Source organism: Polypterus senegalus, chromosome 16 (assembly GCF_016835505.1).
Source record: "Polypterus senegalus isolate Bchr_013 chromosome 16, ASM1683550v1, whole genome shotgun sequence".
NCBI lineage: Eukaryota > Metazoa > Chordata > Cladistia > Polypteriformes > Polypteridae > Polypterus > Polypterus senegalus.
Window position 1 is genome coordinate 55,718,864 of NC_053169.1, and position 25,938 is coordinate 55,744,801.

Consider the following 25,938-nt stretch of genomic DNA (forward strand, 5'->3'; position numbering starts at 1 on the left):
GTATAAAAAAAAAAAAAGTGTTTCTGGAGCTGCAAACTACATTTTACTTGAAAATGAGACATTAGATGTTTTATTTTTGTTTTGTAGAAATACGGTGATAACTACAAAGTGAAAATCAATTGTTAGATGTAACTTTATTTTTTTTATTTATTTATTTTTTGATTCTTCAAAATTGTTGACAGTGCTGAAGGTACAATTCTGAATGCTTTCGGCATGTCATTTTTCTTCATTCCAAAAATCAACAATCATTTTTCTTTCAGTGTACAGTACACTGATGCCGTTTCTCACTTTTTTTTTTTTGTTCATCGCAAAGAAATCCTTGGAAGTGCTATGAAACCTGGACAGTACAGTATCCATGCATGACGCAACTACCCATGCAGATGCTCTGTGAGCACTGTCTCAGAATTTGGATATGTTTATAATGTCTCACATATGCTCTCCTTGAGACTGGTAGAGACTGCCTGTGACCAGAAATATTGCAACAAATTGTCACTTTCTAACAAGCAAGACAGCTTGTTGCAGGGTTCCTGAGACTTGGCAAAAGTGTAGGAGTGGCATTAAGTATTTGTTGTATTGCATTATTATCTTCGGTGGCCATTTTTGTTTGAAAAAATGTCTGTTACTGTATATGGAAATTTACATTTCATTAAAATGAAATCTGTTAAGCATACTGTATAAATGTTTGTCCAAACCAATAAAATGTATTCGTTTTACTGAAACGTTTGTTATTTTGGCATTTGCTTTAACTGGATTTGACCTTTATAAATTTTAAAGCCCGCAAGCGTTCATGAAATAAATGTAAGTAGGGAAGATATTTTAGTGAAGCAATTTTTATTTTTTATAGTTCTTTCTGCTTTCAGCAATCCCTCTTAGTATTTTCTGTACTCCTGTTGGTGTATTCTTTAAGATCCCCTTCTGTTATTCTTTCTTTAAGAATATCTTGATAGTGTTGTGATCCCATTTCTAGCTTTGTTATAGAGCTCAGATGAGAGCTCTTTTCAGTTGACTTGGAAGACTGGTCTACTAAGTATGATCATTTTGGTGTTTATTCCTGCTACAAACAGCAATGGTGAGAGTGTTTCTCTTTGCGTGTTCATCATACTGTCTAGATCTGACATTGATCATAAGCCGCGTATCCCACAGCTGTTTTTTTTTTTTTTTCCCCCTCGAAAATGATATTCCTAATATTCCTAAGAGTCTGAGGTCTTCTTTCAATCAGTCCAAGCCATGTACTTGTTGGTCTTTTGATGTTTCAAGATAATACTTCAGAATTTGTCGGTTAGAAGCTGGTCTTTTGTTCCCAGTGACTTTTTGTGGCTCTTTTTCTTCATAAGGTAATGGCTCATTTTCTTCTAGATAGCTCTGGACTGTGTCAGCTGTGATGGCCGTCATCAGCTTGAAGGTTGTTTTTGGGTGCAAGCTGCCTAGTATACCACCTTTCTCCTTTTTCTTCATTAGTAGGGTGGTTTTGCCTGTTGTTCAATTCTCTTGTGGAGGCTGGTAAGCTGTTTTAATTAGTGCATTCTCTGTGCCTAGCTTTTCGGTTTTTAATCTTCATATCCTTCTTGACAACCTCCAATGTAATTGTATGGTCAGGCATTTGATATCAGCTCTGTTTGGATCCTGTATCTTTGGCCCATCTTTCATTTTTGTCAGACTATTTCAAAATATTGCAAATGTCACTCTAGACATTTATAATGTCATCCTTGTCGGGCATTCTGGTGTTGGTGTTGTACCCTTGCTTGAGGCTCTGATAGAACCTAGGCTGTTTTGTCAGAACTGCCAACAGCAACCTTAGTATCACTTGATTTTATTGGCAGCTACAAACACATGCTGCTTGAGCTCTTATGGCGCATCAGTGGTACTCCTGTTGTCCAGATGGTATCTGTTGGTTATTGACACTCTTAATTTGTGATTTTATAACATATTACTGTTAGTAGTTCAAGGCTGCTTACATTACTATGCAAACTGCAGCTCTTGGATTAAATTCAGTTTTTTTTTTTTTTTGCAATTTAAATAAAAAATGTATTTCATTGTGTAAATATTAGGACTTTTTGGTGTGTTTGTTAAAGTTCACTGTACATGCAAATAACAGGCATGTAAAGATATTTCTGTTTATGTTACAATGTGTGTCAGTGAATGCAGGCAAGTTACTAAAGGTGTGCAGCATGTCTCCTAGTATAACCATTTTAAGAACACAGAGTTGCTTCTAATTAAAAATTCTTGAATTAACCCTACAGTCACAAATCTGTGCCAACATCCCAAAAAGTTTAAAACTAGAGGGCTTCATCTTTTGGTTTGGTGCTTTGCTACCTTGCTACTTTTCTGTCTTTTTATTTTTTTTGTTCTCCCCATTGTCTGGTATTTTTAAAGTTGTTCAGTATGCCTTTGTTCATTTTGTAACATTTGTAGTAACTGTGGATGAAAGCAATAGAACATGGGGACGAAGTACACTTTACAAGCCAGAAGAATTTGAAGATGTCCGAAAAGGCTTTAAAAAGAAAGGCCGCACGTGGGGACCAAGTTCTGTTCAAACAAAAGAACGGGGCAATTGTGTTGAAAGGTAAAATATATATATGTATACATATATTACATGTTACTGTTAATAGCTTGGAAGAGTTTAGATCTGCTGTTACTTATTTGAATTATGTTTTACATTCCTGATTGTAAGGTTTTGATTAACTTCACTGCAAAATATAATGCCACTGTTATCACAAGATTATTTTTGCTCATATCATAAGTAATTTCTCTAAATTTGTCCTGATCTCTTTGTGAAAGAGTCCTTAACTCTGCATTCCCAGAGTTTTCAATTCAGTTCACTTCTTGTGCACATGTCACAAGGAGCATTTTAAATTCTGTATTAAGCTGATTATCTTGCTTTTCTTCCTCCTTTAAAACAAACATTTTTCTTAACCGTCTACTTCTTTCCTTATTTTTGTTTTCTCTTTCTTTAGATTTCAGTATTATTATGTATGGAATAAGTTAAACTCCATTGGTCAAATTGTGTGTTATACCGAATTTGTAAGTGAACAGAAGTTGTTTGAACCTCTACAAGGTACAATCTAAGCAAGGCATATTTGTACACATTTCAATTCACAATTATTTATTTTCAGAAGTAACAAAATAAAAAAAATAAGAAATTAAGTATTGTAGCGGTGCCACATAGTTAGTGTTTAAATGTCAGTTTTGTGTGTGTCTCGTTTCATTGTCCCATTGACTGCGTGTATGTGTATCAGTTAATGTTGTCCCCATAAAGGAGGACGGATGATGGGAGGAGTTCACAACCACTAATCTGGAAAGCACCTGTGTATCAATTAATCAATTACTGCCGTCACTGACTATTTAAGGAGAAAAGAAGGAGACGAAAGGAGAACTAGCAGAGAGAGAGAAAGAGGAGAACCAATACGCATTCACGATACAACCTGCCTGCTGAATCATTTTCATTGCGCTTTGATCCAGTTTGTTTTTCATTCATCCGGACTGCCTTTCAACCTGCTTGCCGCTGAAGACCCGGGGTCGAATCATCATTCGCCACACGCCGAGGAATCACGGTGAGGTTGTTCCAAACGCCGGGAAATACAAACACTACAATTGCCGCTAATCAGTATCCGTATTCAGGACATTTATTCACGTTCGGACTCAAGTTCACGATCATTCTGTTTGCTAGTCATTTGTCGTTTGTGTGGTGTGTGTTATATGTTACGTGGACAAGGGAGGGGATTTATATATATATTTTAGTTTTGCTTTGGGATTGTTGGGGTGGAGGAATATTTGGGTGTGCATTTGTCTTGTGGTGTGTCTTGTCTCATTTAATACATTTATTCCTGTTTAATTTTACATTCTGCCTATGTGTCTTTGCATTTCAAACCGTCGATTGTGGGGAAAGTTTATCTGTGTAGAGTACGGCTTGACAGGAAAGGTTTCTCAGTAAATTATCCAGGCCACAGGTCTTGGAGGTGTAGCTGCCGGCTGGGAATAAGGGGTCGGCCGTTACATAAGTGGTGCCCTCTCTGAGGAATCTTTATTTAATTCGATCACTGTCTGCCTTTAAACTTTCCCAAATTCATGTCTTTAGGGCGTGCGAGCAGGGCGACACCATTGCTTCGCCTCGGTGTGATGATGGAGTAGCGGGCGCGCACGTCCACGGTCAGAGCGTGTTCAGCGGTGCGAGAGGTGGTGGATTCTTTGCAGTCGCTGTACCTTGAAGATCACCATGGACCTGAAGAGGAAGGCCTAGAAAATGTCTCGCCTCTGTGGGAGGATCTGGCGCAACAAATGACCCGGCTGGAGGAGAAGATCCGCGAGGTTGCGAAATGCGCTGGCGTGAAGCAGCCTTGCGGGCTCGCATCAGCAGCTCCCAGGAGGAAATGAAAGAATACATCAACGAGCAAGTTCAACTCCTGGGGCGGAAATCGTGTTGTGCCTCCAGAGGCGGGATCGGCGCTGGCAAGATTCTCTTCAGGGGAAGTCAAAGGTGTCTCCAGAAGATAAGACCGTCGCCCCATCATTCAACGCCGTCACGTATCTCGGGAGGGCGCATACCTCAATCGGCCATTTGTTCCTGGGTGCGCCTGTCTTTTCCCAAGTTAGGGGCTCCTATAATGTCGATGATGTCCTGAACTTTGTGGAGGATGAGGCGTACCTGGCCGTTAACCCTCTAACCCGGAAGAGCTAATTGGGGTGATAGGGACATCCCTCTCGGGACGGTGCGGAGCTGGTGGCTGGCGGCCAAGAAGACTATTTTCGACTGGGGATCCTTTCGTCGATCTTTCCTCGCGCTTTTCTTCCGGAAGACTACGAGACCGAACTGGAGGACAAGCTGCGGTCCATGGTGCAACTACCTTCACAAACCATCCGGGACTTCGCCTATGAATACCGGGCTTTGTGTTTGAAGTGGCGCTGGCTATGGCTGAAGAAGAGGTGGTCCGCTGCGTCCTTAATGCCTGTAACCCGCGGTTAGCTGGGAGTCTCAGGGGTGGTGGGATCGGTGGAGGACTTGGTGAGGTAGGCTCCCAAGTGGAGCGGGACTGGGGAAACTCAAAGGCGTACTGGCACAAAGTTCAGGCCAGTACACGAGAAACCAGCCCCTAAAACCACAACGAGCCAAACCTTGCGGTCGGAAGCCGATCTCGCCATTATGCAAGCGAGCACGTCCCTTCTGATCGTCCCAGTGATGCTGCGGGGTGGCAGATGGATGCGGTGGTGGATACCGGAGCCATCATACTTTAATCCGCTCAAGCCAGTGGGAGAAGATTAGCCGACCGACAGACAAATTAACATCTGCCCGTCCGTCCGATTTGTATTGGCGGATGGGAGTGAACACAAGGCCCTGGGCAGAGTCCCCTTGAGGTACAGTGTACTCGCCACCACCTGGGATATGGATACGTATGTCCTGGAGGACCAGCACCTGTCAGTTCCGTTACTCCTTGGGCTGGATTCGTTAACCACCATGAGGATGACCATCCATCTCAGTCCCAGGGGGTATACGGTACGGGGAAGGGATATGCGAATTCATTTACAAATCCAAAGAAGATCTGGGCTCTGAATTTCTGGATTCTATGCAGCAGTGAGGAGCGGCGCAAGTACCTCGGGGGCAGCCCCAGTGGAGGGACAACCTGAAGAGGTGAGGCCGGTGCTGAAGAAGTGGGCGAGGTGTGGGCGGAGAAGTTAGGAGTTGCCCGTGGGGTGACCCACATGGTCCACACCTTGGGCGAAGTCCCTATAAGGCACCGAGCTTACGAGTTTCTCCACTGAAGAGGGGCGTCATTAAAGAACACCTCGATCGGATGCTCGCCGAGGGAATAATAGAACCATCTTCCTCCTCCTGGGCGTCCCCTGTGGTCCTCGTGAAGAAGTCGGATAATTCCTATCGTTTCTGTGTGGACTACAGGGGTTAACGAGAACGAGCCTGGACGCATATCCCATGCCCCTGGTTCATGAAATCCTGGAGTCACTGCATGGAGCTGCAGTGTTTAGCACATTAGATCTCCGCAGTGGCTATTGGCAGGTGCCGATGGGCGAGGGAGTAAGAAGAAGACGGCAGTCATCACCCCTGAAGGCCTGTTCCAGTTCAATGTCATGCCTTTTGGGCTTAAAATGCTGGGGCCACTTTCCAGCGGCTCATGGAGCAGGTTCTGAGGGGTTGATAGGCAAGATCTGCTTCGTGTATATCGACGCGTCATTGTTTACTCCCCTTCTATAAATCAACATCTCCGGGATTTAGACACCATCTTCCAGCGATTTCATCAAGCGCACCTTACGCTGAACACGAAGAAGTGTACCTTCATTCAACCCCACATACGCTTCCTCGGGCACATTCTTTCATCGGAGGGTGTCGCTGTAGACCCCGAAGACCTTGGCCATCCGGGAGTACCCCGCCCACAGATTTGAAGTCGTTGCAGCGTTTTCTTGGGTTAGTGGGGTGGTACCATAAGTTTATTCCCAGGATGGCAGATATAGCGGCTCCCTTGAACCAGCTTAGAAAAAAGATGTCCCGTGGGAGTGGACCACAGAATGCCAGGGCGGTCGGCGACTAAAGAGCCACCTACAAGAGCCACCCGTTCTGGCCCAACCAGATCCACAGCTCACCTTCCAGGTACAAACTGATGCCAGCAACCTGGGGCTCGGCGCCGTGCTCACTCAAAGAATTAACCAGGCTGAACATGTCATCATCGCCTCACGAGTTTTGGGCGCTGAGCTGAACTACTCGACAGCTGAAAGGAGTGCTTGGCTGTCGTGTGGGCTGTGGAGAAATGGAGACATTATCTGGAGGGTTGAATTGAAGTGTACACCGACCATCACGCTCTGACCTGGGTGTTCAATCACCCGAAGACCTCCTCCCGTCTGACCAGGTGGGTCCTCCGCCTCCAGAATTTTACGTTCAGGGTGACTTACCGGAAGGGCTGTGGTAACATCGTGCCGGATGCACTGTCTAGGGTATCGGAGCCATCGGGGATGGTGTGTTTGGCAGAGGCGAAAAAGATGATCCTCCCTCTGCCAAGGAGCCTTGAAGACCTGGCCCAAGCACAAGCTACCAGTCCATTCTGCCAGAACATCAGGGAAGGGCTGGAGCAACAGCGTACTGACCCGGGTACACTTTGTGGACCTCCAGGGGTCTTGTACAGGACTATTCCATCCACCCTTGGGGGTCTGCAACATCAACTTGTGGTCCCGGAAGAGCTCGTCCCGACTTTCTGAAGCACTACCATGACAGTCCTTTAGGTGGTCACCTTGGAAGGACAAAAACCTTATTAAAGATTCTGGGGGTTGCGTGGTGGCCGTCTGTCCGGAAAGATGTGTGCCACCACATGAAGACGTGTGTGTGACCTGCCAACAACTGAAAAACCCACCTGGTAAACCGGCGGGATTACTACAATCGACAATAGCAGATGGACCAGGAGAGACTTTGGGAGTCGACCTAATGGGGCCATTTCCTATCACCAGCTCAAGGAAGACCGTCCTGATGGTAGTAGTAGACTATTTTTGAAGTGGGTGGAGCTGTTTGCGTTAGCCGATGCAAGGGCTAACAAAATATGCTCCATCCTGAAGAACGAAATCTTCACCCGCTGGGGGTGCCAAGAAACATCATCTCGGATCGGGTCCGCAGTTCACAAGCTCCATATTGGATGAACTTTATTCAGCCTGGGGAGTGAAGAAAAACCTCACCACCGCTTACCATCCCCAGGCAAACATGACGGAGCGAGTGAACCGGACCCTGATAAACATGATCGCCTCCTATGTGGGTGAACGCCATCAGGACTGGGATAAATGGCTCCCGAGCTCCGGTTTGCCCTGAACACGCGGTGCATGAAGCCACAGGTGAGGCGCCTGCTTTGGTTGCGCTGGGCAGACAGCTTAAGGGCCCACTCGACCGACTCCTTCCCAGCACCCCTAGTCCAGAAACCACCAGTTACAATAATTTGGTTAAGGTAGAGGGTTTACGGCGGAGAATCCAAGGGAGGTTGGTGAGTTCGACATCCAGACACGCCAAGCTGTATAATGCCCGGCGGAGGGAAGCGCACTTCCAGCCGGGTGATTTGGTCTGGATTAGAGCTCACCATCTCTCAGATGCCAGCAGAAAATTCTCCGCCAAGCTAGCGCCTAAATGGTTAGGTCCAGCTAAAATCATTCATCAAACAGGTCCAGTCAATTTCCAGATCCAAAGGGGTATGGCGCTGCCTCCAAGTTAGACACCATCCATGTGGCCAACCTCAAGCCGTGCCGGCCCTCCCTTGTCCAAGGTTGGGGAATGTAGCGGTGCCACATAGTTAGTGTTTAAATGTCAGTGCTGTGTGTGTCTCGTTTCATTGTCCCATTGACTGCGTGTATGTGTATCAGTTAATGTTGTCCCGTAAGGAGGACGGATGATGGGAGGAGTTCACAACCACTAATCTGGAAAGCACCTGTGTATCAATTAATCAATTACTGCCGTCACTGACTATTTAAGGAGAAAAGAAGGAGACGAAAGGAGAACTAGCACGAGAGAGAGAGAAGAGAGAACCAATACGCATTCACGATACAACCTGCCTGCTGAATCATTTTCATTGCGCTTTGATCCAGTTTGTTTTTCATTCATCCGGACTGCCTTTCAACCTGCTTGCCGCTGAAGACCCGGGTCGAATCATCATTCGCCACACGCCGAGGAATCACGGTGAGGTTGTTTCAAACGCCGGGAAATACAAACACTACAATTGCCGCTAATCAGTATCCGTATTCAGGACATTTATTCACGTTCGGACTCAAGTTCACGATCATTCTGTTTGCTAGTCATTTGTCGTTTGTGTGGTGTGTGTTATATGTTACGTGGACAAGGGAGGGGATTTGTATATATATTTTCAGTTTTGCTTTGGGATTGTTGGGGTGGAGGAATATTTGGGTGTGCATTTGTCTTGTGGCGTGTCTTGTCTCATTTAATACATTTATTCCTGTTTAATTTTACATTCTGCCTACTGTGTCTTTGCATTTCAAACCGTCGATTGTGGGAAAAGTTTATCTGTGTAGGAGTACGGCTTGACAGGAAAGGTTTCTCAGTAAATTATCCAGGCCACAGGTCTTGGAGGTGTAGCTGCCGGCTGGAAACAAGGGGTCGGCCGTTACAGTATTATGTACAGAATTTTGGGTTAATCCTTTTATGCCTACAAGTAAAACAAAGTAAAGTGCATGTCTTTGTAAAGGTTAAAAATTGTATTGAATGTAAGGACTTGCTCAACCATGGCCATCAGATAACGCCCCATGTGCAATTTGTCTCTGGCCCTAAGTCATTTTCCTAGACCTTTCAATGTGCGTTTTTTTTTTAAATATCTACAAACAACATATTCTGCATTCTTTTTCATGCACTTCCTGGTTTCAGATGTCAGAAACTGAGTTTAAAGCTCAGTGATGAAGGTATAGGTCAGTTTTAAATGGACTGGTGCTGATATTATTTTAAAAAGGCACTGAAGGCACAACTAAAATTCTTAACATGCAAATATGCTCCATATTTGACTTTTCAGTTTTATAGCCTGTGCCTTGTAGTCCAGAACGACATAACTACAGTCACTCCACGCTTGTTTCCTCTATTATAAAGTTAGCACTTAGGAGTAGGTGGTGATCTCCTTCAAAGTAGTGGTACAAGAATTTGAAAGCAACACTTCTGTTCTCCTCTGAACACTGCTCCAACAGAATATCATGCATAATTATAGAGGTGCACCATGTTTGTGTTGTCTGACAATTCATCTATTGGTCGGGGATATACAGTGTTATCAACCTTACTGATGCCATCTATCATCTGAGTTTGTAGATTCTCTGCCAAGATATGAATATGATGAGTAGTAGTTGCAGCTGACCAAAGCATCTGTTTCACTGATTCAGTAACATTCATTGATTTCTTACTAGCAAGTTCCAAATAAATGCCTTCAATGCTACCATTTGTTATTTTCTCATCAGTGAAAATTTTATTGTGCTTATCCAGTACTCTTTTATAGTAATACTTACAAAGTCATCGGAGCATTTACAGATGACTGCATTACAAATTCATCACTTTTGATGTACTTGTCATTGAAACAGCAATTTGTTTTATTAGTTTTTCTCCATAGACATCGTTGATTGCTAACTTGTAAACATACATTTTGAGTGTTATTTCCTTGTTAATTAGTAAAATGTAATGTGCACCAGAATAAAAATGATGATGATTTTTCTTCTTGTGTAGATATAAAGTGCTGACTTAAGGTGTGTGGTATAAATGAGTGGGAGATTGGATAAGAGAGTCCAGGGAAGAAGGTAGTACGTTTGTTAAAGTGTGTGAATAATTTGTATGTTTGGTGTGTTGCCGCAACACCTGATCCAAAAACCATTTTTGAGATTTTGAGAATTTGGCTCGGGGTCAAATCTTTCTGATGACTTAAGTTTTACACCAGTGTGGTCTTTGACATACAGTAAGCCAATAACATCCCATCATGCTTTAAAGGTCAGGTATGAAAATGCTGGACTGATCCAGTTGTTCATTATATCGGCTAATGCGACATGAAGAACTGGTTTCAGTGACTTTGAAGAAGGAATGTTTGTCATAGCACATGTTTACAGGATTTCAGTTACATTTGATGATGTTTCGCTATGAGCATTGGCTAATGTGATGATGCCATGGATGTTGGAGAGAGAAAGATTTCATCATCTGTGGATGGCTGGATGAGGGCACATACTCCTTGTCTATGATTTTGGTGCACCGATTAAAGATACTAGGGAAAACAAATACACAGCTCTGCTTTATTTAACCACAAGTTTTTTTCTGAAGACTAGAGCATGAGCATTTTCCAGCAACAGCCCAACTAGACCTATATACTATAAGTAAGTTGCAGTATACTTAATGTAATAACTGTTACAGTAAACTAGTGCAAACAAAACAATCATTTGCATCCTGAGCAATTGAAAAAGTCAGATTAGCTGTTTCGCACCTTCTTAAGGTGTGGCAGGCATGAAAGAGGTTTATAGTGACAAATTCTTGTTTTCAAAAGTGAAACGGCCAGCTGACTTCAGTTTGATGTGAGTGGTATCTTTCCTTACATAATGTATTCCTTTAGAGGATAAGCCAAATGCCAATAAATTCAAAACTATTTCGAGTGATTACTTTAAAGGTAGTGAAATGTTCCTTGATTACCAGTGTCAGGCCATGGGCTAGTAAAGAGCAATGCAAATCATGCACAATGACAATCACTTCATCAGATTCAAACCATTAAAGTATATTTTGAAACATGGCATTTTTCCCCATCATCTTCAGAACAGCACAGAATGTAGGTTCTTGTGGAAGAATGGTGTCACATCTCATCAATATAGTTCTAGACATCTGTATAATCTATACCAAGATCCACTGAAGCAGATCTTGGCTTCTTGGTGGATCAATACTTTAGTAAGACAATTTATGTTGGTGTCTTTTATTTTTGAATTACTTGTTTCTAGAATTGAGTTGGTCTTCCAATTCATAGGAGTAAGAATTCAAGAAGACCTCAAGTGCAGGAATCCCAGCCATGCAGATGGCAATCAATCTTTTTCTTTCAAAGAGCCTGAGCTGCAGATGCTTCATTAGACAGGATTTCTTTTAAATGAACAATGCAGTGCATTGTTATGAACTATTCCAGCAATTTCTAAACCTCTTCATATGGAGGTCTATTATCTTGATGAAAAGACATTTTGCAGATAGGTGCATTACTTCTGTGCCAGTAAATCTAGTTGTTTCAATATTTTCTAGCATTCAGACATTGTTTTACTCGTATCAAAAGATCCAGTGTGTGTCAATTTGCAATGGTGATGTACTTGGCCTTAAATTATATGAAAATTATTAATAAACATCATTTACTAATACAGTGTCCAAGTCTCAAAAAACATTGTTTAAAAGTATCTATAATTACATACACTACCAGTAAGAAGTTTGGAAACTCCCACAAATGTTCTTGTTTTTGGTAGAAATTGATTCCTTTTTTTTTTTTTTACGATGATACCATTAAATTGATTGAAACATACAATCTAGACGGTGCTAATGTTGTTGGCCTAAGGGGCAGAGTTTCAAAGAAAAATCATATCTGAAACTCACAAATAAAAAGATTTAAGATTATAATGGGCAAAAGAACATAGACATTAGACTGAAAACATATTATGGCCAGCATTCTAGAGTCGTCTTTTATTTATTTATTTATTTTTTCTTGCCTGTTGCAAATGATACTGGTATTTAAAGAAAAAGCCAACAGTGGACCTGTAAAGTATAATTTCTCAAACTAAACACTGAGACGTCCTTATTCTCATTTACAGTTGTGTATCTCGGTGTTTCTCAGCTTTTTCTATCCATGGTCAGTTAAGGTTTTCCCTCTTCACTCAGGACAGAAGTAGACACCTTTGTATGGAATCTTTAGTTTCTTGGCAGTCTGTCACATAGATTAACCTTCATTTTGGGGGAAAAAAGATGTTTGTTGAGAAGCTGTTTTATTTTGGCCATTTTGAATCCAGAACTGAATTTTAGGAATGCTTGTACATTGCACCCTATGTACATTCATAATGGCTAACATGGTACAACACCCTAGTACTAAATTGCACCCAAAGTAAACATAATAAAAGTTTTCATCAGTGCTAATGAAATTGAAAGGTTTTTCCAATATCCAATTAGTATTTAAACACGACTAATTAAAGGTACAGTTAGCTAAGGGATTGCACCATTATGATATTTACAGAATGGGTACTGAAAATTAGGCTTTGTAGTCATTTGTGAGCAAGAAATATAAAAAGGTGGGTCATTTCAAGCATTAATAGCATTTAGCAGCACTAGAAATGTCTTGGCTATATTTTTAAACCTTAATGGTATCAAATGATAAAGTATCAATTTTATGTAATAACATTAAAACATCTGTTTTTTCCAAACTTGTAACTGGTAGTGTGTATATGTGTGTATTTACTCATATATATGTAACATCTCAGTATCTCTGAATGTTGCTTTACTTTGGTTTTGACTTATTTTTTTGTTCAATCTTTTTTTTTTTATTTATTATTTCTAGATGTGTACAGAGATCTTGTGAAGAATTTACTATATCAAAAAATTAATTTAATCAATATAAATGTTTTCTCTTTGTGTTTTTAAAGTGTAGCAAGTAAACATTTGCAAATCATAAAGACCATGTTTATTTCTCTGGGCCTTTTTATTTTAATTATTCTTTAACACAGGATCAGACCATTATCAGATGGCAACAATCCCTGGTCTACAAGTTTAATGAAAAACCAGAAACAAGTTCCATTAGCTGCACTTTTTACTGATCAGGGTAAGAATGTCTACATTAAATGTTTATGCTTTTAAGATTGTTGGTAGAACAGAGTATTGTTTTGTTAAAGAGCTGGATGTGAAATTACAAAGCCTCCTTTAACATTCCTAAAAAGTCAACATTGTATAATAGCCACTTTCCCAGGTGATACAACTTAGTGTTCATGAAATGTTATGATTCAAATGAAATTGAGAACAACCATGCTAGTCAGTCCACATTTTCAGTCCAAGGGAGTAACAAGCTCTAAAAATGACTCCTATTTTTCACATGCAAGTCCATCTGGAACCATCTAGAAGTAACCCATCAGCAAAGAACAGCTGAGAACTATGATCATGTTAGTCCTGGTTAGGAAAGAATTAGGGCACTACAGGTATTCATCTGCTGATGTTTACTCTGTTCAGGAAAACACACTGGTGCATTAATACTTTTTTTAGGTAATTGTTCAATCTTTTTGATTATGTGCCTCTAATATTTTTCACAGAGGTAAATAGTTGTATTAATAGGTATTTGTAAACTTTTTATATCTGTATGAATATTTTTGTCTGAGAAACCTCCTCCAGTCCATCTATTTTTCTATTCTGTAGTCCCCATTTAAGTGGGCAAGGAGCTGGTGCCCATTGTAGTATTATTGGTCTCTGGACATGAAGCCTCAGGCCACATTCACACTACACTAAGTTAATATATGGAATCTAATATGCATGTTTTAAAAATTTTGGGTAAACCCAGAATCTTCACATGAAATCTCAATGTGCATGTGGAAAAAATGTCCAAACTACTTACTTGGCCATGATTCAGCACCAGTTCACTAGAAATATAATGTAGCACCACCATGCTCCTCTTATTTGCTGATGTTATCTAGAATAAATGTGTGATAATTTAATATCCTCATTAAAAAGTATAATAAATTCTCAAAAATTAAGCATTCTCACAGACCGTATTAAATGTTGATTTTAGCAAAGAGAAGCTCTCACAACATTAAAACACTTCTAAAGAAATCCTGAAGATATCTGGCAGACAAATAAAAACAGAGTATCTGCTGATGGTGATGAAATTCGGGAAGTCTGTCTTAATCTTTAAATATACTCTGAGCTTACCTCAAGAATTTATGAACAGATATAGATGTTTTTGCCCTAAGTCTTACTCTGAAAAACATAGTTCATAGAGCAAAGTTTGTTGTAGCTTTAGCTTGTGCTTTGATAATGTCACTAATACACGTTTTTGGTTTTAAGTGATTTTTCCAGATGATACTTGTTCAACAGAAGGCCTTGACAATGGCAGACCAAAGCAACTGAAGTTCCCTAATCAGGTATACATTGATCTACCTCTTTGGAAAGATGATCAGACAGATTCTGTGGTGGCTGGAGAAAGCTTGGAGGATGTCTCTCCAGCCAGCTCTGCCAACAGCACTCCTCAAATCACTCCAACCAATAGTTTGAAGCGTGCTACACTGCGGAAAAAAACAGACAGTGTACTTTATGGTTGTGCCATGCTTCTTGCCTCAGTTGGACTGGGATTTGATATCAGAGAGCTCAACAAGCCCCAGGTCAGTGACGAGTTAGAGGTTAAAGAAGAGAAAGAGAAGAAGAAGAAGGAGGGCATATTCCAGAGAGCCACAAGGTTCCGTCGTAGCACAAGCCCTCCTAACAGAATGACTATGAAAAAAGATGATAATATTCTACCTTCACTAGGCCCTGCTCCTAGCTCTGTCAACCTGCTCTCAATGTCTTCCATATCTGAATGCAATTCCACAAAGTGTTTGATTCATACGGAGTGTGAAGAAGGGAGCCTTTACAGATCCATGCTGAATGTTGGTATGCTTCCTGAAAATGACAAGAGTGATGAAAGCCAGCAGATTAATTCGGTCTTAGCCATGGAGTTCCATGACAGAGATTCCTCTAATACGCCAGATCGGAATTTCTGTTTAAAACAAGATGCACAATGTGAGATAAGACCAATGTCAGTAGGAAGCAGGATTCACAAAAAAAGTAAGTTTTTATGGTGCTTTTCCTAAAAGTTTCTTACATTCCTGCCATAAAATGGTCATTGTATTTTTTACAGTATATCTCTTTTTTTTTAAGATAATGTAAACATTTTTGGAAACTTCATTGGCAGTACACAGTTTTATTACATGCAAGTCTTTCTTAGATATAACCTCCCCTATTTCTGGGGCCCAGAAGGTCTGAGGTTATCACCAGAGAAATGCATGCAGTGCAGGAACATTTTACTGGGTAACGTGACCTACATCATTGGGGTACACACAAACATAACCATGTGCACATTCATCCATTCAACAAAAAGTCTATTTTTAACTATTTTTTATCATTTTACATTTGGCTGATGTCTTTCCTGATAAGAACACAATACCATTGTGTATATACCTTTTTTACAAGTGGACCATAGGCAAGTTAAGAGACTTGCTCAGGGTGTATCATTGAGGCAGAAATGAAAACTTAACCAGCAGTCCTGTGTTAAAGTTCAGAATTTTGGCTGCTGAAGTTGCCAGTCTATTTGTAATTGTATGGTGACAAACTCTTACATCATGTGATTCATTGGGTGTTTTAGAGGTTTTCTGCTGAGTCTTTCTGTTTTTTTAACGATTAGAAATAAACTGGGGGGTTCTTATAAAATATAATCAGTGTAAAGCATTATAAATGTATTATAAACTGTAATCATTATAATCATTCTTCAGAGAAACGTTTTGGTCTAGTCAACTATGTAGCATCAACCTTAACATCTTTAGAAAGTGACTGAATGACATGTTAGTTTCTCTGTTGGCTGTTCAAGCAAGGCTGATGGATTGAACAGCCTCCTCACATTTGATAGACTTCTTATTTTCTTCTCTCCTCACACTACTGAGTAGTAGTCCATTATTTGTAAAACCATCAACTAATACAGTTAGCCAGTCAAGCACTAAATTGTATACATTTCTGAAATGCAGGTTAAGCCCAAAAACATGGAAGCAATACAGAATATAAAGACAAAACCTTCATCTTGATACTGTGTGTGTGTATTAATGCTTTATATTCTAAGTGAAAATAAATTCATATTACTTAGACAATAAGATATTCTGCTTTGACTGATTCAATATATTGAAACCTGTTAAATATGATTGATACAGCATGCTCCTAAGACCTAAATCTTCTGCAGACAAAATAAATTGTGTAAATAATATTTGTCAATGTAATTAATAACCATTCATTTTCAGCTGTATATTTTTGTCTCCTCAGTTAGTGGTCCATCCAGCCCTGAGAGTGACCCATCACTGTCTCCATCTGTCCCATATCCTGAAATTGATTCCTCAACATCTTATTTGAATAAAGACCTCCACAAAGACATAACTCCAGAAAAGCATATTTTACCTGACTATGCTTCCAGGCCTCGTCCTCAGTCTCTTAAAAGCAAGGCCAGCTCATGGCAGTTTACTAGAGGCCGCATCAAAAGTTCCTCCACAGGACCATATGCAGGAGAAACAACTGCACAGAACTTAAATCTGTTAATTGCATCTGAAGGAAAGACTGGCTGCCATGTTGTTCCTGGATCATGTTCTTTACTTGATATCGATATGGAAGGGGAGAAAAGAGACTGCACTGTTCCTCTTTGTAGAATTCAAAGCAAGCCTGGCAGACCCACAGTGTATGAACTTGAAAAGGAGTTTTTGTCTTAAAAAGCAGTGTCTTATAAATGCTTATGTAGTATGACAACCTTTCTTATTAAAGTAATAAATTCTGCAAAACTGGAAGCATTATCTGCTAGCAGAGAGGAGTCAGAAATGTTTGTAAATTTAAATGCTACTTGTTAATTTATATTTCTAACTGTGGTTTAAAATAAGAGACTTGAAGCCATAGGGTATCCAATTGAGTTTAAAGGAATATGTATTGTTTAACTGCAAATTTTTACATATCGATAACAAAATTTTAAATTTGCAATGAACCTGTTTTGGATTTTTCCATTTTAGAAAATGGAAGAACTATTTTTTCCTTAATATTTTTATTGATCACATTTGATTCTAGCAATGTCACTTAGATAAGTGTCGATTCAGAAAAAATAAGATATTCTTTTTGGAGAAAAGAAAAAAAAAATATATATATATATTTATTACAGTTTTTGAAGTGCTCATGATAATTACTCAGATTTAGGATCAATCATGCCTTTTCCTCTTTTTTTTCTCCCTATTTTCCATCTCTCTTGGTGGGGTTGCTGTCGTTCATATTTGTTCCCCAGGCCCTTTTTTAAGCTCAAAAGAAACGCTATTCTTTTTAATTATAGATGGTATTCCTTCTAGTTACATGGTATTTAAAAACAGCTGCTACAAATGAAATAGTTCCGTTGAATGTAAATTTTATATATTGCTAAAAAAAAAGTTTGAATTTTCATAGGATTTCCTGTTTTAAGAGTATTACATTTCTAAGGCAAACTGACTTTTCAGGTTCTCACTACAAGTGAAACTGTTAAGTAATTTATATATTTTGCTGAAAATATAGAGTTATAAGAGGAATTTTAAAAGGGAAATGAACTGAATTTGTTCAGGCATCAGTAACCTTAAGTGTTATGCCCTACAGCTCAGCCTATTACTCTGTCTTACTGATGGTGCCACAAAATTGTGTAATGAACCAGGCAAGTTGTTTTTGGTGTTCATTTTATAGTAAGTACAGGTGTTATATTTTTGTAATTTGCCATTTTTGTATGACTTTGTGTGCAAAGAAAACTGAGCAATAAGTTTTTTTGTAAGTACAGCATGAGACAGAACTGTAGTGGTATTTTTTAGAAATGCAAATACAAATCTTTGCAGACTGATAGTTTTAATTACTTATAGTTTGGTTGTGTATCATTTTTGCGTGTGTGTTCTTTTTTTTAACTTAAGTCACTGTGTATTCATTAGTGCTGTTGCACAAATTTAACTTACCTTGAAAATGTTGTCCATAAAATAAGTATGGTCCTCCAAGAATCATATATTACTTTTACTGATTACTTATCTGTCTCATATCCAGTATTTCCTTGCCAGGATAAGCCTGTCCGCTACCATTTCAGTTTTGGTGAGTACCTGTTACAGTTGTATTTCTTGTTTCTTCTTGTTATTTAAGTAGATTTTTCAAAAGGGGAGGAAAAAAAGTTTCTGTGCTCACTGACATGTGCCTTTGAGCTGTCTGATTAGCTTGCATCTAAGCCACTACTGTCTAAACCAGGGATTAGCCTTGGCGTCTTCTGGAAAGGTTTTTTTTTTTTTGGAGTCCAGAAATGAATAAAAGAAAACTAGACTGATCAAAACTATGCAGTCATTTTAATTCTGTAATTCTCTTCTTAAGCAGGTGGACATTTTATGCTGGCAAATATATGAGAAACCAAACTTTTCTAATTTGCAGAATGAATTATGATTTGTTTTGATAAAGGAGATCCTTCGTACCCATCAATACACAAAAGAGGCTAAAGGTACAAAAGTAACCACAGGAAAAACCCAAAGTACTTCTAAACCTTTGTACGCATTACCCCAAGTGGAGTGTCTCACCCACATGTCTTTTATAATACACCTCTCATTGTTCTGTCAAACCCTGACCTCTCTATGGTGATAAGAAGGAATCTGGTGAATGTCTACCTGCCTGTTCATTTAGAAGGACACATTGGTCCAGTGCTATCCCTTTCAGTTCCCAATAGATATTCCCACCTCTGGCCTTTCTTTCCTAACCTCATATAATCAGCTGTCAGACAACCATATCCACAGGTGGGTCACCTACCCTATACCATCCTGGGGAAGCATTATCTAGGATAATGGTCTGTTCTCATTTTTGTTTGCCATAATTTGCATCCAAAAAATAAAATGCATGGAATCAGTTTTTCAGATCAGACATGGACCACATTCATATGTCGTATGAAATCTGATGGACTAAAGTAACTTGAATGTGACCAACATTTGAATGCTTCAACCAAGATTGTGTGGAAATTTTGCACTCCTCAACTAATTTTATATTATTGTTTATGTGAATTTCATCATAACAGAAAGAAAACCAAGATGGATTTCAGTACTGTGACAACAGAAAGAAAGCTGGGTAGTGAACTTGACAAGCATTTGAGTCCGTTGTGGCCTATCAGTTGGCATGTGGTTTCATGACGGAAATGACGCACCTCAAGCACATATTTTTGTATGAAAGTCTTGTAGACAGGTGTTGACATGAGTAATCAAACACCCCCTTGACGTTCTGAAATTGTCAAAGCCCTGCTTTGCAGCATAACTTCCATGTCTCACCCGCTTCAGTTATGGCTCCTGTCTTGTGTCCACAGGTTTCAACCTACCGATACAGCAGTAGTAACTGCACTTGGATCAATAACTACAATCATTTGTGTTTGTAACAATTACTTATGAACGCTTTGAAGTCATTTCAGTTTATTTATTTTTGTCCAGTGCCTCCAACTTGGACGATGATTCCCCCACATATTATATGCTGTTCGACTCGTCTTGATGTCTGGTTATGCAGGACATAGAGCTTTTGGGTTTACCCTCCCTAGTTTTGGCTCTTTAGACGCATATAACCCTTTATTTTTAGGCTATTTTTGGCCATGTTTTGTGTAGTAAATTACACCCTTATGATAAACATTGCACTAATTCTTGTCTTCAGACAAAATGATCAGAAGGCCTTGAAGTTGTGCAAGCCATATCAGCCAACCCCATGGGTTCACCTCCTAATGGCAAACAAGGGCCAAAGTTATTACTCTTATTCTGTTTCTTCATTAAGCTTTGAAAAAAATGGGGATCAGTAACATAGGCATGTAGGGTGTTGTTTTATGCTATTTCAAGGCTACAGATTACAAATGTTATAATATTTTAGATATCTGATTCTCTACTGGGGGTGGCACGGTGGTGCAACGGGTAGCACTGCTGCCTCGCAGATAGGGTTCGCTTCCCAGGTCCTCCCTGTGTGGAGTTTGCATGTTCTCCCCGTGTCTGCGTGGGTTTCCTCCGGGTGCTCCGGTTTCCTCCCACAGTCCAAAGACATGCAGGTTAGGTGCATTGGCAATCCTAAATTGTCCCTAGTGTGTGCTTGGTGTGTGTGCGTGTTCCCTGCCCGGGGTTTGTTTCCTGGCTTGCGCCCTGTGTTGGCTGGGATTGGCTCCAGCAGACCCCCATGACCCTGTAGTTAGGATATAGCGGGTTTGATAATGGATGGATGGATTCTCTGCTGGTGGTCCTAGTCCTCCAGGAGACACTCCCAGAAGGTTAAAATGACAAATTTAAAACGTAAGCTTGTGGGGGATCATTCTAGCCCATGTTAAGTAAGGTTAGAGAGTAAGATGTTATCTTTAATTTTTGATCCTTTACTAGGACCTAGCCCTCTATGGAACTCAAATCAAAATTTCAAATTTGTAGTACAATCGAGAATATCTATACTTGTTTAAGTATTTCAGATATTAAATGAAACTACACACGTGGACAAAATTGTTGGTACCCTTCAGTCAATGAAACAAAAACTCAAAATGGTCACAGAAATAACTTTTTAATCTGACGAAAGTAATAATAAATAAAAATTCTATGAAATTTAACCAATGAAAGTCCGACATTGATTTTCAACCATGCTTCAACAGAATTATTTAAAAAAATAAACTCATGAAACAGGCCTGGACAAAAATGATGGTACCCCTAACTTAATATTTTGTTGCACAACCTTTTGAGGCAATCACTGCAATCAAACGATTCCTGTAACTGTCAATGAGACTTCTGCACTTCTCAGCAGGTATTTTGGCCCACTCCTCATGAGCAAACTGCTCCAGTTGTCTCAGGTTTGAAGGGTGCCTTTTCCAGACGGCATGTTTCAGCTCTTTCCAAAGATGCTCAATAGGATTGAGGTCAGGGCTCACAGAAGGCCACTTTAGAATAGTCCAATGTTTTCCTCTTAGCCATTCTTTGGTGTTTTTAGCTGTGTGTTTTGGGTCATTGTCCTGTTGCAAGACCCATGACCTGCGACTGAGACCAAGCTTTCTGACACTGGCCAGCACATTTCTCTCTAGAATCCCTTGATAGTCTCTGAGATTTCATTGTACCCTGCACAGATTCAAGATATCCTGTGCCAGATGCAGCAAAGCAGCCCCAGAACATAACAGAGCCTGAGCCTCCTCCATGTTTCACAGAAGGGACAGTGTTCTTTTCTTGATATGCTTCATTTTCCGTCTGTGAACATAGAGCTGATGTGCCTTGGCAAAAAGGTTCCAATTTTTGTCTCATATGTCCATAGGACATTCTCCCAGAATCTTTGTGGCTTGTCCACATGTAGTTTGGCAAATTCCAGTTTGGCTTTTTTATGACTTGTTTTCAACAATGGTGTCCTCCTTGGTCGTCTCCCATGAAGTCCACTTTGGCTCAAACGACGACGGATGGTACGATCTGACACTGATGTTCCTTGAGCTTGAAGTTCACCTTGGATCTCTTTAGATGTTTTTCTGGGCTCTTTTGTTACCATTCGTATTATCCGTCTCTTTGATTTGTCATCAATTTTCCTCCTGCAGCCACGTCCAGGGAGGTTGGCTACAGTCCCATGGATCTTAAATTTCTGAATAATATGTGCAGCTGTAGTCACAGGAACATCAAGCTGCTTCGAGATGGTCTTATAGCCTTTACCTTTGACATGCTTGTCTATAATTTTCTTTCTAATCTCCTGAGACAACTCTTTCCTTCGCTTCCTCTGGTCCATGTTGAGTGTGGAACACACCATGTCACCAAACAACACAGTGACTACCTGGAGCCCTATATATAGGTCCACTGACTGATTACAAGATTGTAGACACCTGTGATGCTAATTAGTGGACACACCTTGGATTAACATGTCCCTTTGGTCACATTATTTTCAGTCTTTTCTAGGGGTACCATCATTTTTGTCCAGGCCTGTTTCATGAGTTTATTTTTTTAAATAATTCTGTTGAAGCATGGTTGAAAATCAATGTCTGGCTTTCATTGGTTAAATTTCATAGAATTTTTATTTATTATTACTTTTGTCAGATTAAAGTTATTTCTGTGACCATTTTGAGTTTTTCTTTCATTGACTGAACGGTACCAACAATTTTGTCCACGTGTGTATTTTTGTTTATTATGTTGTTCTATTTCATGAAGTAAATCATCAACATTTCTGATGAACACCTCAAATTTGGGTGACTTACACCAACTCAGAACTTTCCTTTTTCTTCTCCTTCCTCATGAGCTTACAAATTCACCAACATCTGATACAATGTTAAGTAGCTTAGCAGCCAGCCAGCATGGTGTGGATAGTGGTCAAATAAGTCGCATCTGTCTGGAAAATATTTTTTTATTATTGATTATGCACATTCAAAATCATATCAAGTTTGGATCGCTTACAAAATTAATATGAACGATTAAAAAAAATCTGATAATGAGAGAAAAACTGAAATTGAGTTACTTTTTGCTGCAGTGCAAACGAGTTTATTTTACCAAGGCCTTCACTGTCTCTCAAACTCTATGCTGATGTGCCTGTGCCTTATGCCCTTCCAGGAGTATATTACACATTCTGTACTGTACATGATATACTATACTCTATAGGGCCCTGTGTTTCCAACACTGGACATCTGTCTCTTGTCTGGTGATAGTCTAAATCTGATGGTGTCCTGCTTGTGTTCTTGGCTTAATAATAATTCTTTACATTTGTATAGCATGTCTCTGATTACTCAAAGCTCTTTTCATAGTGAGTAGGGAGTCACTTCAACCACTACTAATGTGTAGCATCAACCTGGATGATGTGATGGCAGACATTTTTGTGTCCGTATGCTCACCACACATGAGCTGTTAGGTGGTGAGAGAGGCACAGTTAGAGACGGGGGATGATTAGAGGGCAGGAATGACAAGGCTGAGCTGGGCAATTTAGCCTGGACATCAGGATACACCCTACTCTTTATGAAAGATACCCAGGGATCTTTTAGGACCACTGAGAGCCTGGACCTTGGTTTTAAATCTTATCTGATGGACTGCACTATTTTTATAGCACAGTGTCTGCATCACTGCACTGGGGTGTTGGGATCCATGCAAAGACCACAGGGTAAGTACTCCATGATGGTCTCACCAACACCTCTTCCAGTAGCAACCAAAGCTTTTCCTAAATGATCTCCCATCCAAGTACAGTTACTGGCGGGGCCTGAACATGCTTAGCTTCAGGTCAGGGACCTCATCTGAAGTGCACATGGTATGGCCCCTAAACCCTCAAACCAGCCATATGCCTCTTCACACTTTACAGTGTGAAAGGAATTAACCCAATATGTATAAAGGACAGCTGGCAATCGACATTTTTAACAATTGCATGAATAATTTTGTCTTTATTAGTTTTCTGTCAAGCTAAGTCAAAATGTTGCTGCTCGTAGGTTGATAACACCCTTCTCTGTCTGATTTGATTGCATTCATTTTCATAACACCCTAGCCCAACTGAAAACTGTATAATTGTGTGCCATTAAGATGGTGTGATACTAATTTTTGTTTATTTTATTCATGTTTCAGTTGGAACTTGTATTAGCAGATGCCACTTCACAAGCCAAGCCAAGCCAGAGAATAATAGTTTGTGCTGTCAGACTCCTGTGGCAGGACTTTGTAATAGGCACTGTAAATTTGTATAAATGTGTACATTTTTATTTTTAGTTACATATTAATACATTCCTTGGCTTCAAATATTTAGATTTTAAATCAGTTGTAACCATAATATACAGTTGGAAGTTAGAAGTTTCCATTAACTTGGAGTGAATTCTTTAAAATAAACTTTATAAACCCTCCAAATTTAATACTAACAAACTATTAATTTTGGCATATTGTTTACAACACCTACTTTGTGCAGGACAAAAGAATTTTTTTCCAACAACGTTGACAGACCTCCGAGTATTTCACTTTTTATTGACGATATCACAATTCCAGTGAGTGACAAGTCTACATGTACTTTAACTGTGCCTTTAAATAGCTTGGAAAATTCCAGAAAGCCTTTAGACAATTGGCTTCTGTTAGCCAATTAGCTTAATTGAAGTTGACATGTGTATGTATGTTAAGGCCTACCGTCACACTCACTGCCTCTATGCTTGACATACAAAAGAAATTGGCCAGAAAAGAATTGTGGAACTCCACAAATCTGGTTCATCTTTGGGAACAATTTCTAAATGCCTGAAGGCTCCACGTTCATCTGTACAGACAAATAATAACATTTATTTATATAGCACATTTTCATACAAAAAGTAGCTCAATGTGCTTTACATAATGAAAGGAAAAGAGACAGAATAAGAAATTAAAATAAGACAACATTAATTAACATAGAAAAGGAGTAAGGTCCGATGGCAAGGGTGGACAGAAAAAAACAAAAAAACTCAAAAAAAGACAAAAATAAAATCTGCAGGGGTTTCAGGCCATGGGACAGCCCAGTCTCCTCTGAGCCTTCTACCTAACCTAAATGAAATAGTCCTCTTTGTAGTTAGGGTTCTCATGGAGTCACTTGATGTTGATGGTCATACAGACTTCTAGCTTTTAATTCATCCATCGTTTTTGGAACATCACGGTGCTTTGAGTAGAAAGGACACCAGAAAAGGAAACAGAAGAGAGAGTAGGGGTTAGTACAGATTTTAGAGCCACCATGAATAGTTATTATAATGAGTTGGATATTCAGAGTATCAGGATTTTAATTACAGTGAAGTTATGAGAAGGCCATGTTAAAGTAATGTGTTTTCAGCAGTGTTTTAAAGTGCTCCACTGTATTAGCCTGGCGAATTCCTATTGGCATGCTATTCCAGATTTTAGGTGCATAGCAGCAGAAGGCTGCCTCGCCACTTCTTTTAAATTTTGTTCTTGGAATTCTAAGGAGACACTCATTTGAGGATGTAAGATTACGTTTTGGAATATAGGATGTCAGACATTCCGATATATAAGATGGGGCGAGATTATTTAAGGCTTTATAAACCATAAGCAGAATTTTAAAGTCAATCCTGAATGACACAGGCAACCAGTGTAGTGACATCAAAACTGGAGAGATGTGCTCGGATTTTCTTTTTCTAGTTAGGATTCTAGCAGCTGCATTCTGCACTTGTTGCAAACAATTTGTCTTTTTTTGGGTAGTCCTTAGAGGAGTGCGTTACAGTAATCTAGTCGACTGAAAACAAATGTGTGAACTAATTTCTCAGCATCTTTCAATGATATAAGAGGTCTAACTTTTGCTATGTTTCTTAAGTGAAAAAATGCTGTCCTAGTGGTCTGATGAATATGCGATTTAAAATTTAGGTTAGAGTCAACAGTCACCCCTAAGTTCTTTACTTCCGTCTTGACTTTTAATCCTAATGCATCAAGTTTATTTCTAATAATCTCATTGTCTCCATTATTGACAATCACTAAAATTTCTGTTTTCTCTTTATTTAGCTTGAGAAAATGTATTATTCATCCACTCAGAAACACAATTAAGACATTGTGTTAGTGAATTTACAGAATCAGGGTCATCAGGTGCTATTGATAAATACAGCTAAGTGTCATCAGCATAGCTGTGGTAGCTCACGTTGTGCCTCGAGATAATCTGACCTAATTGAAGCATATAGATTGAGAAGAGCAGCAGACCCAGGATAGAGCCTTGTGGAACACCATATTGGATATCGTGTCTTTGTTAGTTGTGGTAATTATAACTCAAAGAATTTTCTCCCTGCCAGGTAGGATTCAAACCAA

The 25,938-nt window shown here is 39.7% G+C and overlaps 1 protein-coding gene across 2 annotated transcripts in view; it reads left to right on the forward strand.

Annotated features, from left to right (window-relative positions):
• Positions 1-18,080, forward strand: part of map3k21 (mitogen-activated protein kinase kinase kinase 21) — a 103,717-nt gene extending 85,637 nt beyond the window's left edge. For both annotated transcript variants that reach the window (XM_039737726.1, XM_039737727.1), the window contains 4 exons: positions 2,413-2,563; positions 13,180-13,274; positions 14,504-15,259; positions 16,502-18,080. In XM_039737726.1, the coding sequence (XP_039593660.1) occupies positions 2,413-2,563; positions 13,180-13,274; positions 14,504-15,259; positions 16,502-16,938 (1,439 nt within the window). In that variant the 3' untranslated portion in view covers positions 16,939-18,080. The remainder of the gene's footprint in view (positions 1-2,412; positions 2,564-13,179; positions 13,275-14,503; positions 15,260-16,501) is intronic.
• The last annotated feature ends 7,858 nt before the right edge of the window (positions 18,081-25,938 follow it).